Below are 17,803 nucleotides of genomic sequence, written 5' to 3'. Positions count from 1 at the left end.
CTTTATGGTCAAGTCTTCTCTACAAGGTATTCAAAAATGTGAATTGACTGAGAGAAAACAGCGACCCCCTCCTCCCCGATCTGTATGACTTTCAGCAGCATTCCTTTCCTGAGGAAAGTATGTGGCGTAGTAGCTCGGCAGTCAGGATTTCTCTTAATTTAACTGCTCGGCTGCCGTCACAGGTTATTCTGGGTAATTAAGTGAATGTAAATATGTTAAGTCAGGAGCCTTTTAAGGGCTGCTGCACTCTTATGATTTTCCCCAGTTCATTTATCCGAAGACCTCAGCTTTGAGGTTGCTTCAGACTATAGTGCCTGTTAAAAACAGATGCCGTGTGTTTATACTATAAACACTGTGGGCTACACAGTTCAAACAAGGATTCAAAACAGGAGGGAAATGCAGTTTCACATTTTTTTCTGCTGACTGGACCAAGCTGAATTGGAGCAGATTTTTACAAAAAGTAAAATAGCAACTGCCTGGTTAATCATAACTTATTTGTGTAATAATACTGTTGTGAGATGTTGCGTGTATGTGCATTCGCAGAAATGTGAAACAAACATTTGAAAAACAGTTTAGATCACATCTTATGGAAAAGGGGTGGCAGAAATTAATTAATTACATATGTATGCTGGTTAGTTTTATTAGTAGGCGAGTACAAGATCAAATGATTTAATAGAGAGAGAAGGTCACATTATCTTCTTTTAAAAAGTCTAGCATGAAAGAAAAATCCCATCACAATGAAACTGCATTGCTCCATTTGCCAAATACAGACAGACATAAAGTTGAACCAAGGACCCATGGTTTAAGACATCAGGCTTTCTAATTGCCTTAGGCCAAAAGTAATTTTTATTATTGCATCATTGCCATGATGGTTTCGTGTAATGGTGCTATGTTTAGCAGCTAAAGACACACAAGAGGAAGTAGAAAGGGACACGAATAAAAAGCACATACATGGTCTCGGTTGCATGATGTAGTGATGACCCTTTGATAAAGTTTGATGAGTCAATAGATGAGAAATGTTCAGTTGGATGTTGCTGGTGTGACTAGATGAAATCAAACTTTGCACACGTAATGTACCCCACTTTTTTTCCTAAGTACTGACGTTAGACACACATCACGCTTCCAGCGAGTCTGACTAACTCCTGAAAAATCCTCTTTTATACCTTGACTAAGTGCCAGGAACCAACCCGACCAGAGTGGATTTGTCTTCCTCACATAATTACCAACAAGTGACTCAACATATGGAGGTATTTCATTGAATCCCACAAGGAATCAATTACTTACCAGAGATGGTCTTGGGCTGATTTTTATCCGAATAATTGGCGTAACAGCAAATAATCTTGAATCAGATTAAGAACTTGTTTTGTATTCTGGTTAGTTAGTATCACATCTGTGTTGACTCCGAACAACAACACATCATTTTCTCTGTGTAGCCTTCCTGTAATGAGTTAAACGCAAGCATGATTTGTAGAAACATTTTTCTTCTGCTTCTGTATTTTCTAAATTAAATGGAACAGCTTTATAATGCACCAGGAATAATTTTGAGATCAGATTAGATTTTAAAGGAGATTAGAGAGGAGATGTGAACATGACATGAGATTACATTATATTACACTATCTTAAAAATGTAAGGAGATGGGATAAAACAGCTTTACTGCCTGAAACATTGTGACATCACTATGTAACACTCCTTCTATTGGCTAGCACTCCAACAAATTGTACATGATAGGCTCAGGCACGGGACATCTTCAAGCGGTTGACCTATTACAACTGAGCCGGCAAGCTAACCAATCAGAGCAGACTGGGCTCTGGTTTCAGACAGAGGGTGAAAAGAGGTGCTGCAGCACAGGCAGTATGAGAAAAAATAAAAACCTTTTTTGAACATTAGAGCATGTAAACAAGCAGAGAAGAGGCACAAAAACAAATATGTACCTGAAAATGAGCAAATCAAATTTGATTGAAATTAGATAGTATTAACTTTTCATCTTTAACCTAGATATTAATTGTGCAGAAACATGCAGCATCACATACAATTTCATATTACACTAGATTAGAAATAGGATTTAATGGGACTACATTAAATTACAGTAAATTTGAGATGAGACAATACAATAGAGATGAGATTACATCAAACTAAATTAGTTAGGCTCAGATAACATGAGATTAGAGATTAGATCAGATGATATGGGATGAGATTGGATGACATTACTCCAACTCTTATTTTCAGTCTGATGTGAGAGTAAGAGGAGATATCAGATTAGATTAAATTAGGAAAATTAGATTAGATTGAAGATTAGAATAAGGTTAGAGGAAATTATATGAGATCAAAACAAGCTAATGAGCCAGAATCAAGACTTTGGTTGAGGTTTATTGTGTGTGAGATGCCAGCAGTGCGGAGGGAAAGTCTCTGATACTCCTGTCAAACATCCAGCTGCTCAGTCAACAGCACACCACCCAATTACTGTCCATCTGGCAGCAGTGTACAGAGTTGACCTGAGGTACACCCATTGTGTGTAGCAAAATAAAAACAGCTAACCATGTGCGGCAGACTTGTCGGTGTTTTGTTAGATCAACAAACTGTGGGGTCTGAGTACAGGCAGTTTAGGATTACAGGAAGTAACTATACTTGTTTCTTTGTGACTCAGACTGTTGGACTCAGAAATTTGATCTGGCACAGAGAGGCCCCCTATTGTAAGAGGACATTTTTTATTTTCTTCTAAATGCTCCAAGTGATTAGTGAGTTAAAGGCAGTTAATCGTCATGCTGATTGAAAAATACATCATCAAAATAAGGAATGATGTCACTGCTTTTTAAATGAATAAAATAACACATAAATGTATTGATCACCTTTTTTTCTTCTATGTGTTCTCACATTGTTCAGGAGTATCTATAACTGAGGTGTTGACAGCTGCCTCTGGCACAGTTCGGACCAAAGTAATTTCAGAAGTAAAAGGATTGTTTTCGCAGATCCGTAGACTTCCCTTATGACACAAGATTTAATTTGGAACATTGACTGGACATTCCACTGACTTCACCAAAATGTGTTTCATATGAAAACACTTTACGTAACCCGGCTGGCAGCTTAGGGCTGCATGGAAAGGAACATGCAGGGTTACAGTAGTAGTGATGGCACCGGCTGTTTAACATCTTTTAGTTCTGTAAGAATGTGGAAAAATATTTGATTGTCAAAGTAAAAGTTTGGGATTTTGAGGACAGCAAGTTGTAGTAGTGCAGCTTGTAAACAAAGTAGTTGAGAGTGCTTAGTAATGTTTGAGGAATGAACAAAGAACCGCCGCTGACCATGGGTGGGACTAAATATGGACATTATTAGGAGTGGTACAGCTTTGATGTTCTGACTTTGTTCCCTTGAGGCATAGACTCTTTAAAAAGTGAAAACAGCTGGTTGAACATTTGCAAATTGTAATTCTCAAAAACCTTGCATCTACATAGCTTTACTTTTTGACTCACCATCACATTATACTTTAAAATGTTCTTCATGACTAAAGACTTAAAGAATCTGCATCCTGTTCCCTTTTGGACCTGATAGTGTGCTAGTGCCTGCTGTGTTTATATAATCCAATATCACAAATGTTACATTTGTCTCAGTGGACTTCACAGTTTGTTCAGAATATCAGTATGACAATACGACACCCTCTGTCCTTAGACCCTCACATCGTACAAGGAAAAACTTCCAGAGAATACCCCACAGTTTAAAGGGGAACATGGGAGAAACCTCAGGGAGAGCAACAGAGGAGGGATCCCTCTCCCAGGACGGACAGACGTGCAATAGATGCCGTGTGTAAATCAAAGAGATAATACATTTACAACATAGGTAGGCGTCTATAATAAGAAGATGAATCCACAAGGATGTCAACAATCCTGTGGGAGCCATCAGGGAAGTAGTATGATGAGAGTCAGGCAGGACCACAGTGATAGGTTCAGCCACGACTCGAAGTCCAGGATTCAAATCCAGAACTCAGGATAGAGGATCCAGGACACAGGACCGCAGCAACAGGATCAGCCACGACTCAAGATCCCGGCGTAGATAGACACCAAAAAGAAATCTGGGGGAAGCTGGGTTATTCGGAACATGAGAGTAGGTACAGACAGACAGAAGGAAGAAGTAAGGTGTCCCCCGACAGTCTAAGCCTATAGCAGCTAAACTAACGTGTACTAGAATTTTTATATATAGAAGATTTATATTGTGCAATTTTCCAAACTCACATTGGTTTCTCATACAGGATCTCTGTCCTACACGGCTTGTTGGAGCTCCTGCCCCCCCCTCCATATGAGCCCACTGTGCTCTGATTGGTCAGTTCGCCCACTATGTTCTGATGAATCCACCACCGTTACAGCGGAAAATCAGTGATTACTGTATGTGTTACAATGGCGTTAGCAACCAGAAAACGACACCAGTAATGACAAACAGATGAGAATGCTGCGTGGGGTCTGGGTGCCGTGTTGACGGGACGTTGCGCGGCTCGCTGCTGCGAGGAGCGGACAGTGTGAGCTGGTTTGTGACTTTGCAGACTGTTTACATGCAGAAAAACCTTCATAACACACAAGACCTTTAATGTTACTGTTGCAATACAGAATAATGTAGACTACTGCCACCATGTGTTCAATTTGTGGTACATTGCTCAAATTAAAGTGAATTTAGTGTATTCACAGAAAATGAAAGTGAATTTAATGTATTCACAGGAAATGAAAGTGAATCTAGTCTATTCATAAATAAAAAAGTAAAGTGGACAAAGTGTACTAATATGGAGAAGAAAGTGAATCCATTCATCAATGTAAGAAAAGAAAAATAAACAGAAAAAAATATATACCAAAAATCGCCATCATGTATCAGCTTTTGTGTTTTATTTGTGCTCTATTAATTCATTTACAGCTCCAAAAACTAATGCAGATGATTTGTATACAATTCGTTTGGTTTTTTAAATAATTGATTTATAAATGATTGCATGGGGTAGAAATGTAAACTTGTCTAAATCTGTAGTTAAGTGCAATGATAAAAAATGATGGCGATCAAGATGGTAATTGAGATGGCAAAAATATATCTTGACACTGACACTAGTGATTGGGAACATTTTAAACAAACACTTACTGAAACAAAAACATGTAATACAGTCAATAATTGTGACATCTGCTGGATACCTCTTTGGTATTTGCTTTGAACATTTTGAGTCAAAATAAGTTAACTCACTGTTATCACCAGTTGTGTTTTTCTTAAGTGAAGGTCATATTCGTTATAGATATTTATTTGAACTACTTTTAAAACTCGTGTTCTATCCCTGGTATGATCATAGAGATGTAGCATATAGATAGTAGTAGTATTATCAGTTTTGTTTGGAACCTACATAATGCAACGCAAGGTTACACAAATAAGCCGTCCTTAGTGCCACTGCCACCCAGTGGTTGCAATGCATAACTACCGGTCCCATTTAAAAAAACGTTTTATTTTGAAAGTGTTGAGAGGAAGTTTATGCTATTTGGTCGTTCAACTTGATAGTGCAGTTACCTGCTGTAACCTCCAGATGACACACATCGTTCAACAGAACACAATGCACTGTTGTGTACAGTCCTCTGCCCTTTAGTTGGATGGCCATAGCACATTTCCCTGAAAACTTAATGTCATCTTTTACAACAGAAAATTAAGTTGGGACCAACATCGAGTGACACAAGAGCTTAGTAAACTATTGTATTACTCTTTTCTGCTTTGATGGCTAACGTATTATGAGTTGTAATGCCCTCTGGTGGTCCCAGTGAGTAGCTACTCCTCAAGCGTCAAGTTAGACATAACATAACGATGCTTCCGTTGGACAAAATACAACATAACATGTTTTTAGATAAAATCCGTAACCAGCAGAATAGCGATAAGGCTCTAAGCAGAGCGTGTCGGGTTTAAGCATAGCCTAGCTTGTATCTAATATCTGCTTTGAAGTCAATTTATTTCGCCTAGACTGCGTTCAGTTTAACGTTATCACCACCGGAGACTCTCTTGGCAGTAGGTGACGCTGTGACTTTAGTTAGCCAACAATATTGATGCAGAGAGGAAGAAGAAGAAGCCGTCATGGTTCTGTCTGATAGCTTTTGAGCCGGCTAATGTCATTTGTTGTTAAAATTGCATCTCTTAGACTAACTACGACCCGTTGTATGGGACCGAATAACAATGTGAGTCACATTTAATTAAATAAGCATGCCAAATAATGTTAATTCAGTGTCATTAATGGGTTTGACACCGTCATCTAGCTAAAGTGACAAACAGCCACATATGTAGCTTTAGCCGCATTTGTTGACGTTAGCCTAGCAGTTTTTGTCCAGTGTGTAATCGTGGATATATTTGGAGTGTGCAGTTTAGTCTGTAACTTTAGTATTGTTTGCCTTGCTAAGTCCTTAGTTTGTGCGATTTGGGGTCGCTAAAATGTAATTGATGTTAGCCCTAACCGTTAAGTTACTTCAACTAGGGTTATTACACTTTTATTAACGTTGTTACGTTTGCTAATCTTGTGTTCCTTGATGTTTTTCTCACACACAGAATCCTTCAAGCTAAGTAATGTCACCCGCTTGACCTGCAGTGAATCTGGCTTTGCTTTGTGCTTGTTGCTCAAGATGAATCGTGCAAAGCCAACAACTCTCAGGCGCCCCAGTGCTGCAAAACCATCAGGTAATCCAGTGCCATATTAGTGTTTCTCTACAAGCATTACCTTCTTTTCCATGATGGGAGTTTTCCCTTGTACGCTGCAAGAGTCTAATGGCACTATATTTTGTATGCTGTACAGATTGTAAATCCCCCTTAAGATAATATGTTATTTTGGGCTCTATAAATAAGTTTGATTGATGATTTATATGAGAAACATTTTCCTAGATTTGGCATATTTTGTAATATTAGCGTCTGCATTACATAATGGTGATGTGCTTTTCAAAATGTGCTAGACTATTATATTGCCTTTAACCACTTTATATTTATATATCTGAATTACTGATGATTATTTAGCAAACAATATTATTGTATAATATTTTGTGAAAGCACCACCCTTTCAATATAATTGCAATATTTTTCCAGAATATCATGATATTTAATGTTCTCCCAAATGCACATCCCTGCCTGACTTTGATATCTGCTTTTCCCAGGTCACCCTCCAACAGGAGACTTCATTGCTCTCGGTTCGAAAAACCAGAGTGGAGACCCTAAACCCCCCGCTGTCCTGCTGAAGCCAGCATCCACAAGTTCAACTGCTGACCGTAAGAGAGAGACTTCCTCCGCTCTGCCCTCTGCAGGTCTATCTGGACTCACCAAGCGACCCAAACTATCCACCACCCCCCCAGTCAGTGCTCTCGGACGACTTGCTGATGTTGCTGCTGTTGACAAGAGGGCGATATCACCCTCAATAAAGGAGCCATCAGTGGTGCCTATTGAAGGTATTTTTACTAAAGCCTCACTCAAATGGAAGCACAATGTTTATTCTGCACTGTCAAAGAAGCAAAGGTAGTTTAAACTCTATTTTTGTATTGTAGTGTCACCATCTCTGCTTCTTGATGAGATTGAAGCTGCAGAGTCTGAGGGTAATGATGACCACATCGAGGGACTGCTGTGTGGAGCGGTCAAACAGCTCAAATCGAACCGAGCAAAACCTGACATAACGCTGTACCTCAGTCTCATGTTCCTGGCCAAAATCAAGCCCAACGTTTTTGCTACCGAAGGAATTATTGAGGTAAGATTTCTCACTGATACTGTGTTAGTCTCACAAATAAACACCCTCCTAAAGTGAATGTTGAAATTGGACTTTTCTTACTCTTGTCTCAGGCTTTGTGCAGCCTCCTGCGTCGAGATGCTTCGATCAACTTTAAAGCGAAGGGGAACAGCCTGGTGTCTGTTCTTGCTTCCAATCTGCTGATGGCAGCTTACGAGGAGGACGAGAACTGGCCAGAGATCTTTGTAAAAGTGAGAAACAAACACTTGAACCTGCTTATAACTTAGTTTTATCTTAGCCATTTTGTGCAGTTTATTCATATGTAATGTCATTTCAGGTGTACATTGAGGATTCTCTGGGGGAAAGAATCTGGGTTGACAGTTCTCACTGCAAGACTTTTGTTGACAACATCCAGACTGCTTTTGGGACAAAGATGCCTCCCAAGAGTATGCTGCTGCAGGCTGACACAGGCCGCTCAGCTGGAGATCTCAGTGCAGGTACACTGAGAAAACACACTGGCTCGTTTGTTTGACGCAGTGAACAAGTGCTGTAAATCAAGCTGCTTTTTACATTGTGTCTTTAGGTAGCAGCCCTCATCCCTCAACCCCTGATGAGGACGACTGCCAGACTGAACTGCTGATAGCTGAGGAGAAACTCAGCCCTGAGGATGAAGGGCTGATCATGCCGAGGTACAAAATCAATTTGTGTGTGTAGATACAATTCCACAATTATATTTAATAAGATTTAGATATTTTATAAATGTATTACAACTTATTTCTTAAGATATTTGCAAAACATTTTCTCATTTCCTCCACCATTTTGTCTTTGTCTTCCCCTCTGGTGTTCTGTAGGTATGAAGAACTGTCAGAGAGTGTGGAGGACTACGTGCTGGAGGTCCTTAAGGATCAGCTGAACCGCAGGCAGCCGATGGACAACGTGTCCCGGAACCTGCTGCGTCTGCTCACTGCCACCTGTGGCTACAAAGAGGCACGACTCATGGCTGTACAGAGGCTGGAGATGTGGCTGCAGAACCCAAAGGTGAGTAACACATCCTGAATACCACTTGTTATTCTGCATAATCCACTATCTTATTGGCAGTATTATACACCTGTAGTAAAATACTTCATTTGGTGACCTAGATACACGGTCAAATTAAATGACAACATCTGTATAATTGTCATGTTTCTTTTGTTTATGTGAAATCATGAATATGTAGATTGATGTCAATAACCATAATGAATAAAGCTATTTTTCTTTTATTGTTGTGTGTGCACAGCTGACTCGCCCTGCCCAGGACCTCCTCATGTCTCTGTGCATGAACAGCATCACCCAGGGAGCAGATGACATGGAAGTGATCTCTAACCTGATCAAGATCCGACTCAAACCCAAAGTCCTCCTCAACCACTACATGCTGTGTGTCAGGTCTGCAGACTCTTGTTTTTACTTATAACTTGTTGCTACACACAGTGACTTAAGACCCTTTCCCACTGCACAATTATTCAAATGATTTTAAATACAAGACGTACACTTGATATGCTTTCCTCAAAGCCACCATTGACAGATACAGTCATTTTTCCTCACTGATTGTTTTAAAACACTCAAAGATACAACTTATTACAAGTGTGTTTGTTAGTCTTCTCACTATTCCAACAATCACTACTTTAGGGTTGAGAGTTTTCAAGAGAAACTAAATAGGTAACATATATTAAAAAAGTAGTTACCACTCTAAAATGTCCGCTGTTTACTTACCTAGCTTTGTGGGACACACCACAAGAAAAAGAAAAGTTGAAAATGTTTATTTTGCCTATTTTTTTGCACTTTTTCCAATGTTTAAGAAAACGTCCATATACTGCTCTGAAAACAATTAAGAGACCTTTTAAGAGGTTTATCTTTAATCTCAATCTCTACATGTATGGCAACCATTCCATTCCAGTGTCTGTTGAATTCCAACACAGAGAAATGTTTTCAGCATTTTATAGAATAAAATAACACATATCTATAAATAGTAAAAGCAGAGAAACTGATACTTTTGCAGTGGTCTCTTAAGTTTTTCCAGAGCTGTATGTGCTACGTTTGGTGGAAAAGGGTCGTTTACTAACTGGTGTTTTGGTGTTTTTTTTCCAGGGAGCTGCTTAATGCTAACAGAGACAACCTGGCCACGATGGTGAAGCTGGTGATCTTCAACGAGCTGTCCAATGCCAGGAACCCTAACAACATGCAAGTCCTGCACACAGTGCTGCAGCACAGCCCCGAGCAGGCTCCAAAGGTCACTAGAAACGTTCAAATAGTTGGAACAGATAGCAGTTGGAAATGGTTTTAATAGTATTATAAGTCTTTATCATCTGTTACAAATTCAATAGTTTCTCTAAATCAACATTCCCCTTGTCTTCCATTGTGTCTGTAGTTCCTAGCGCTGGTGTTCCAGGACCTGCTCACCAATAAGGATGATTACCTGCGTGCCTCCAGAGCCTTGCTGAGAGAGATCATCAAACAGACCAAGCATGAGATTAACTTCGGGGCCTTCTGCTTCGGATTAATGCAGGAGAGAAAGGAGACTATCTATTTGGAACTGGAATTCAAAGTATGTGTTTTTTTAAATCATTTGAGCTTTACTTTTCATGCAGTTGCTCTGAAGCTGTGAATGACCTTTGTCTCTCCCATAGGAGCGTTTTGTTATCCAGGTGACAGACTTACTGACTGTCTCCATGATGCTGGGCATCACTGCTCAGGTCAAAGAATCAGGCCTTGCATGGGACAAAGGGGAGAAGAAGAGTGAGTGCTTTATATTTGTTGTTTTGATGCAATTTGTTTTTGTGCAATCATTAGCATTTTTGCACTTGCATTTTCCTTGTCTTAAAGTAAATTGATGGTTTTTAAATAGATTTGTTGTGACTTGTGTGACATAAGTAGGTAACTTTGTGTCTAAGGGTGCATTCACACCTAATAGTCCACTTCTCTCCAGACCACAGCTTGTTTCATTTTTCAGAAGGTTCGGTTTGCGTTCACACGGGCAAAACTCAAACGGACTATAAACTTTAAAAACATGTCATGTGCTCGGAAATGCTGTTCAACAATTGGTCAGACATTAAGCGGGTAAAAACGCGAATCCCTGCAATTTCTACCCGAGCCTCCGCCATGGAGTATCGGCAGGTTATTTTCATGCTGTTGTTAATCTGGAGAGCATATCAACGGCAACGGCGCATATGATTATATAATCAGACAACGTGCGATACAAAACATTATAACACATATAATTCTGCAGTAAGGAGGGGGTTTCACCGACGGCAGGTGGCTCTGACTNCCTGATTTACTTTCCTCTTGAAAGCCAAGTTTAGATTACTGTTAACAAATGTAAAAAAATAAGTACCGTAATTTTCGGACTATAAGCCGCGCCTTTTTCCCCATTTTTCGACGCTGCGGCTTATATAACGNTGTAAAAAAATAAGTACCGTAGACTTGAAAGAAATCATTGGTGTGATCCCGAGAAATCTGTCCCCCACAGCACAGGAATATAAACCCTTTTTACTTCTGAGGACAGATTTCTCGGGATCACACCAATGATTTCTTTCAAGTCTACGGTACTTATTTTTTTACATTTGTTAACAGTAATCTAAACTTGGCTTTCAAGAGGAAAGTAAATCAGGCTAAAACTGGTGATTAGGTTAGTACTGGAAATAAATAATAGTGTATTATGGATAACCTACAAATTCTAAATGTTCTAATTCTAAAAGTTTATCTGGGAGAAAAATACCTATACTGTAAGTGATTTATTTTCTTTCCCTTTCCTTTTCTAGTCACCTATGTACCATCACATTAAATTTAAGGTCGCATTCACACCTAATAATCCACTTCTCTGGTGGCACTTTTATGTATAGTTTTTAGTTTGATAGTTGTTTTTACTTTACACGACACTGTTCAACCTGTGTTCAACACATCATTCTGCTTCACTCTTTCACTAAAGAAATGAAGACACCCGCGTTCTTGTGACACGTAAATGCTACGCTTCCTATGTTTTGGTGCGGACTGCGTTCACACCATCGATGAACCGCTACAGAGTTCCCTAGCAAGCGGTCCGAGACCACCTATTTTAGCGGACCAGAGTCCGGTTGTTTAGTTCACTTAAGAGGTCTCGGACTGTGTTCACACCGACCCAAACGAACCGCACCAAGCGGCTAAACGCACCAGGGTTCGATTCAACCGGACTATACAAGGCTGGTGTGAATGCGCAGAGTGGCACCAAGTGGAAATACTTTGTCACTGCAACACTGTCTACACATCAGGACCTTGTGTGGCTGTATTTAAAAAAATACACAGGTCACAAGGCACATGTGAGGTGTCTTGCTCATGCTCAGATTTTGGTAGGATGTTAAGTAGCATGTACAATATGGAGCACATGTGTGTTCTTGATCTGTTTTTCCTTAGAAGAAGACATGTTGAAGTTTACAATTGGAGCATGCAAAGAGACCCGCCCATCAAGGGCAGCTCATTGTGGAATAGCCTTCCAACTGAGTTACGGGATTGTCCCACTTTGAACAGTTTTAAGGTCAACTAAAAGAATGGTTGAGAAACAAACAGACGTGCAATCACCGCTAAATGCACTTTAACACAGGGGTATCTCCTCTTGCACTTGATGTAGCTCTTGTATCTCCTCTTGCACTTTTTGTCGTTGCTGCTATATTGTACTGCCATGTGGTAAATACTTGTGTATGCTGCTCATGCTCTTTTGCACTTTTTGCATATCATGTATTTTGTTTTTGCTATGTTTGTAAAATGTATTTTCTTAAATGTTTTATGTGAGGGGCTGCGGATGGAAATGAGCTCCAAGCTAAATCTGGCACTGTTACGCTTGACACATTTTAATGTTTTACGTGTTCATTACTGTGCATTGTCCCTGCCAAATAAACGATTAAATAAATAAAATTGTCCATGCGGGAAAAAAAAGATTACTGATAAACCCATTTAGCAATACTTGGCATATTTGAAATCTTCAAAAAGGTATTAAAAGCAAAATGTTCTGTATAAATTTAAAGATTCTCAGAACTACTTTTGCTATAAGTTATCAATATTTTGTACAGCTTTCTAATAAATCAGCCAATGTTCTGAAATATGGATAAACATTAGAAAGCATCAAGTGTCATAATCCCATTCAGTACTTACTCAGTGTCACCTGCGGGAAAAGTTGGTATCTTGTCAAAAAAGGCACTTCTCCTTCCTCTGGTCTAAAGCAAGGCTTCTGATATATGAATAATGATCTGTTGTCTTTGCTCCTCAGATATCCTATCTCCCCCAGCCTCTTCTTCTTCTTCTTCTTCAGCGACAGGAGGATGTGCCACGGAGTCAGATGTTCAACTGGACTTCTGCCCGCTCGTCCACGACTTGGCCTTTATCTACGCCTGTCTTCTCCGTGACACTGCCCCTTCCCTTCATTTGTATCTCTTACATCTCAACACCCCGTCACCCTCCCCTCATTTCATCTCATTTCCTCTGCACTCATTGCTATCTATCTTTTTCTAAAAATAACATGATGGTAATCACAATAGTTTGCCTTGAATTAATTTGATAGTTGCCCCAGTCTGCAGTCAAAGCAAGTGAAACACACCGTCTCGGTTCAAAGTTAAGTACCAACGCTGCAAAAATAACAACAATCCCATTGTCACTAATTTTTTATCCCATTACAAATTTAAAAATCTTTGTAGTTCCTATTGTGTTTGTGACATTTCTAATCCTTTCTTGTTTCAAGGTTCTGTCTTGATAGAAAATGCTCAGTAATTGTAATAAACATTCTGATGTATTTCATAAGTATCTCTGTCAGCTTGTGTTTTTTCTGATATGGGAAGTGAATGATAGTTACGAAGATCTATTGTTTACAAAGCCAAACATCACATATTATTCCAATTACACAGCTTTACCCACCTGTAACCTGTTCAATCAAACATGTTCTGATGAATTAGTGAGACTACAGAAACATCTCCTGCACCTTAAATCAGTTATTAAGTGGTGAAGATTTTTCTACGTCACCAACTTCAAAAAAATAGTTCTGCAATTCAATTTGATTCAATTCTACAGGGGGCATTAAGTGGTAAATGTGGTGTCATCAATTAGTTAACGAAGGCAATTGCATTTCCTAAAATTTGATTTATGTGTTTCATAATAGTTAATAATGAAAGAAACTGCAAATCTGCTCCTTTGGATACAATTTTAAAATGATAGGCTGGATTAAAGATGCAAAAATCAGTGTCAGTTCTTTGTACTGATTTTGTGTTACGACAGCCCAGTTATATATACATGTGTGTCCTTGTGTGGCACCTTAAACAATACGGAAATTTTCAATAAAAAATGCTGAACGCTGCGCATTGTTGCTACTTAAAGGAACATCATGTATGAGTACACAAAGGTCTATTTAAAGCCCACAGAAGAGGAAGGGGGGTAAGATGGGAGCAGTGGAGCTCTCTGGAGAAGGAGCAGGAAGAGGCTGTCAGGCCAAGGAGGGACTTCGACAAGACAAAGGTTTCCTGGGTCACCTCCTGTCCGGACATCAAGGGACTAATCCTCATCCGACTAATGATGGAAATATTACAAGTGCAGCCTTACGATAGCTGGGCCCTCAGGGGCCTTCAGGATTACAAACCGTCTCAGTTACCCTCAAATAAACAAACATGGGTCACACAAATGTCAGCCAGCAGCACACATAATCATATATATACATGTTGTATTACATTTGTTTTCACAGATACTGGGTGACGCAGTATGTACACTCATAAGATTATGTCATCTCTATGCTTCAAGATCATACAGCAATGTATACTCTATATCAGTGGTTCTCAACTGGTCAGGCCTCGGGACCCACTTTTTCCTTTGTCAATAAATCACGACCCGAAATTTTGAACCACTGAAATCTATTCAACAAAAAATCGTGCTGTAATATATACGCTTTTCAGCATACAATATTAATTAAAGTGAAGTACAGTGCATATATCCCTTCACAGAACTAAAGAATGCTTTTAAAATAGGTTTAATGAGATGATGGAATCAAAGCTGAACTGTATAACACAAAAAGGCACACGTGCTGAAAACCCAACCCCAAAGGGGGGTCTGGGGGATTGCTCCCTCCAGGAGATTTTTAGAAATTACTAACTATCATAAACTACGCATTCTGGTACACTCTGAGAAGAAAAGTAAATAAATCTATTAACAACCGACATTATATAATATATTGTATGCCATTTTTTGTTTTTTTCACTTTGTTCTGACAGCTGAACTTGCTGCTCCCACACAGAGAGAAGAGTAAAGAGGAGATTTAAATGTGGGTAAGGGTAGATGGCCCCCATCGTTCTGTTACCTGTCATCATCAAACCGGGGGTCATATTTAAGTGCGTGTTCATTTTTATCTGAAGTTGGAACCCCCATGGTTGTATAAAGAGTAGTTCTACCGCAAAAGTTATTCCCGTGGGCGGACTTCTTGCATCAATCGTGGACAGAAATTTTTCTAAATCCGTTGATGGTCTCCGGTACTTCGAGTCACGCCGACTGGCATGCACAGCGTTAGAACAAATCGGGGCCTTCAAAATAAAAGTTAACTTATATTCCAAAAAATAAAAAAAAAAAATTTATTCACTCACAATATCTGCGACGCTTCACTCGAAACGGGGTCCGCGATCCATCTTTTTGAGTCATACGACCCACCAGATGAGAACCAACTTGCCTCTATATCACCAGGATATAGCATAAGAACCTGATAAACCAGGAGAATATAAACAGACGAAAATGGGGGAAGTAAAGGATAAACAAATGTTGACAGTTAGAGGTCAATCTATGAAAGCAGGGATGGCTGTTAACTGTAGTTCATGTTTTCTCTAGGAAATCTGAACACGTCCAGTTTCAGATACAGTTATTTTTTGTTGATGGTTAAATTGACCTCTGAAATCATTTTTTTGTCATCCTTTCATTGTTCCCATATTCTTGTCTTGTTGATTATATGCTGGCTTTATCAGTGAGTTTAGTATTCTGCCTTGTATCACATCTGACATATCAGTAATACACTAACCAAATCATTACCTAAACACTTAATTCAGACATTAGTTCTGAATCACACGTGCATTTTTGGTTTGGGAGACTTGTTCAGAGTGAAGAGCTGCAAGTGTCTTTTAGGTTACTCAGTAGCAAAGCCTTAGTCCAGTCCGGAGCAGAACCACTAACCCTTCAGTTTGATGCATAGTGACCCTATAGGATTGATCTTACTGCGTATTTATCAATCCGTCTATATTCAATTCAAGCGAGATTGCAACATACTTAGTTATATTAAGCGACCCACTCTGTACATTCTCCACACGTCGATTGGTCTGTTCTCCCCCTCCTTCGTCCTCTCCAAGTGGCCATACTTGGACACAAATGTATTTTATAGAGTGAAATTATGTCTCTTAACCCAAACTGTAGCAATATACCAGAGACATATTGCTTTTGACTTTACATAACAGCAGCTCGTTGCTTGTGTAAGACGCTGTGTTATAGAAATTGTGAGAATGCCAAGTTAAGAAACCCTGCCATGTATATTTATAACTACTATGTACTTGTGTACACATGAGGACAAACCACCAGGTAAATCTTTTACAGTATTTTTATTTTGTCGGAATGACAGCCTTTCTGTAATGTACAATAGAGTGACCAGAAACACAAATGTTACAGAAAAGTTATCAAATATACTCTTGCTCCAGGACTTGCTGCGTGTTCAGGCCGTGTCCCCGCGAGGTTCCTACTAAGTATGCTCGCTCTTCTCTCTCTCTACCGTCCGCTCGCAATCAAGTGACCAGCAATGAGGAACTGTGAAACAAGACGGGTAACTGAATGTGTGATTTCAAACTCGCATGCTGCCCGTAACTAAGGAGTGATCAGGTGGGCAGGATGAACGCAGAGAGACTGACATGTGCTGTTCGACCGCACACGCGTGCACCACTCCTCACGTGACTGAGTCTCTCTCGCAGGCCGAGTTGATGTGCGGAAGGGAAGCGGGCTTTAAGAGGAAGATGAGAGCAAACGTGGGACAGTCGAGGCAAGCAAGAACATGCTTTTTAAAACCTGAGCCAGTGACATGGCACTGCGCACTCTGGTTTGTAGTCGGGGGAAGCTGCTCGCAGGTACCTGAGTGCATGATGAGGCAGCGAGGAGGAGGTTCTGGAGACCGAATTGAATATAGCCTGGCTTGCTGACTGATACAAATGACTAAACCACAGGAATCACGACAGCTGCCACAGCGGGACACTTATCGTAGATGTGTATTTGCGCAGACTCCCACGGCCTCCGGTCACGCACCTGAAAGAAGAACATGTGGAGGAAGTCAGATGGCTCTCTGATCCTATAGATTGGACTAGAGCACTTTGAAAAAAAGTGCGCGGACCCTCATCACTGTCCTTTATTTTCCTTTGCCAGATTTGGGACTCCCACCCCGGTCCCGATGCGCCGGCCCCCTCTGCCAGAAAAACCCGGGCGTCCGGTAGTCCAGTGCGTGGGTCCTGCCGATTATGTCGTCACAAAAATGTGTTTTCCCTTAAAAAAAAGACAAAATGAAACAGTGTGAGTTGTGCATTCTTGTTTATAAAAATCAATTTAAAGTAAAAAATTTTCAAATAACCAATAACCCGTGTTGACAAGTTGGTAAACTCCCATGACCCCGTGGAAAAAAGAGCAAAAAGGCGATGTGATTGCGGCCTGCCCATTTACCCTCCCAAAAAAATAAAATGTGTCCTTGTTGAAATATGGGATGCCCCCACACCGCCACTGTACATTTATAATATTGCAAAACCAATGAACAGATACAGATGTCGACGATGTATGACCTGTTGAGTACAGGCACGTTGTTGTTTAAAAACATTTTCTTATGATACTGTTAAAAAAAATGATTTTCAAGCTGTGGATTTTATATAGATTTGCAATATATGCATATGCCGGTGTTAATGTATTCGATGACGTTGAGGTGAACACCCCCCAAATCTAAAGATGCAGAATTCTGTAGATATGCTTACATCCATCTGATTCACAAATGCAAGTTGACTTGGTTTGTAGATTTGTATAATTGTTTTTGTAAATGCTGTGACCAACATGTCACCCACCATTGA

The 17,803-nt window shown here is 39.9% G+C and overlaps 1 protein-coding gene across 1 annotated transcript in view; it reads left to right on the top strand.

Moving 5' to 3' along the window:
• The first annotated feature begins 5,907 nt into the window (after positions 1-5,907).
• Positions 5,908-17,803, top strand: part of LOC104956805 (integrator complex subunit 1-like) — a 26,105-nt gene continuing 14,209 nt past the window's right edge. The window contains exons 1-13 of the mRNA XM_010784347.1: positions 5,908-6,174; positions 6,539-6,667; positions 7,135-7,422; positions 7,519-7,715; positions 7,808-7,945; positions 8,032-8,191; positions 8,278-8,383; positions 8,546-8,732; positions 8,971-9,116; positions 9,819-9,960; positions 10,099-10,275; positions 10,358-10,466; positions 12,967-13,098. Of these exons, the coding sequence (XP_010782649.1) occupies positions 6,613-6,667; positions 7,135-7,422; positions 7,519-7,715; positions 7,808-7,945; positions 8,032-8,191; positions 8,278-8,383; positions 8,546-8,732; positions 8,971-9,116; positions 9,819-9,960; positions 10,099-10,275; positions 10,358-10,466; positions 12,967-13,098 (1,837 nt within the window). The 5' untranslated portion in view covers positions 5,908-6,174; positions 6,539-6,612. The remainder of the gene's footprint in view (positions 6,175-6,538; positions 6,668-7,134; positions 7,423-7,518; positions 7,716-7,807; positions 7,946-8,031; positions 8,192-8,277; positions 8,384-8,545; positions 8,733-8,970; positions 9,117-9,818; positions 9,961-10,098; positions 10,276-10,357; positions 10,467-12,966; positions 13,099-17,803) is intronic.

This window comes from Notothenia coriiceps, unplaced genomic scaffold, assembly GCF_000735185.1.
Source record: "Notothenia coriiceps isolate Sejong01 unplaced genomic scaffold, NC01 NC01_scaffold00026380, whole genome shotgun sequence".
Classification (NCBI taxonomy): domain Eukaryota; kingdom Metazoa; phylum Chordata; class Actinopteri; order Perciformes; family Nototheniidae; genus Notothenia; species Notothenia coriiceps.
This window is presented reverse-complemented; position numbering and strand designations above follow the sequence as displayed.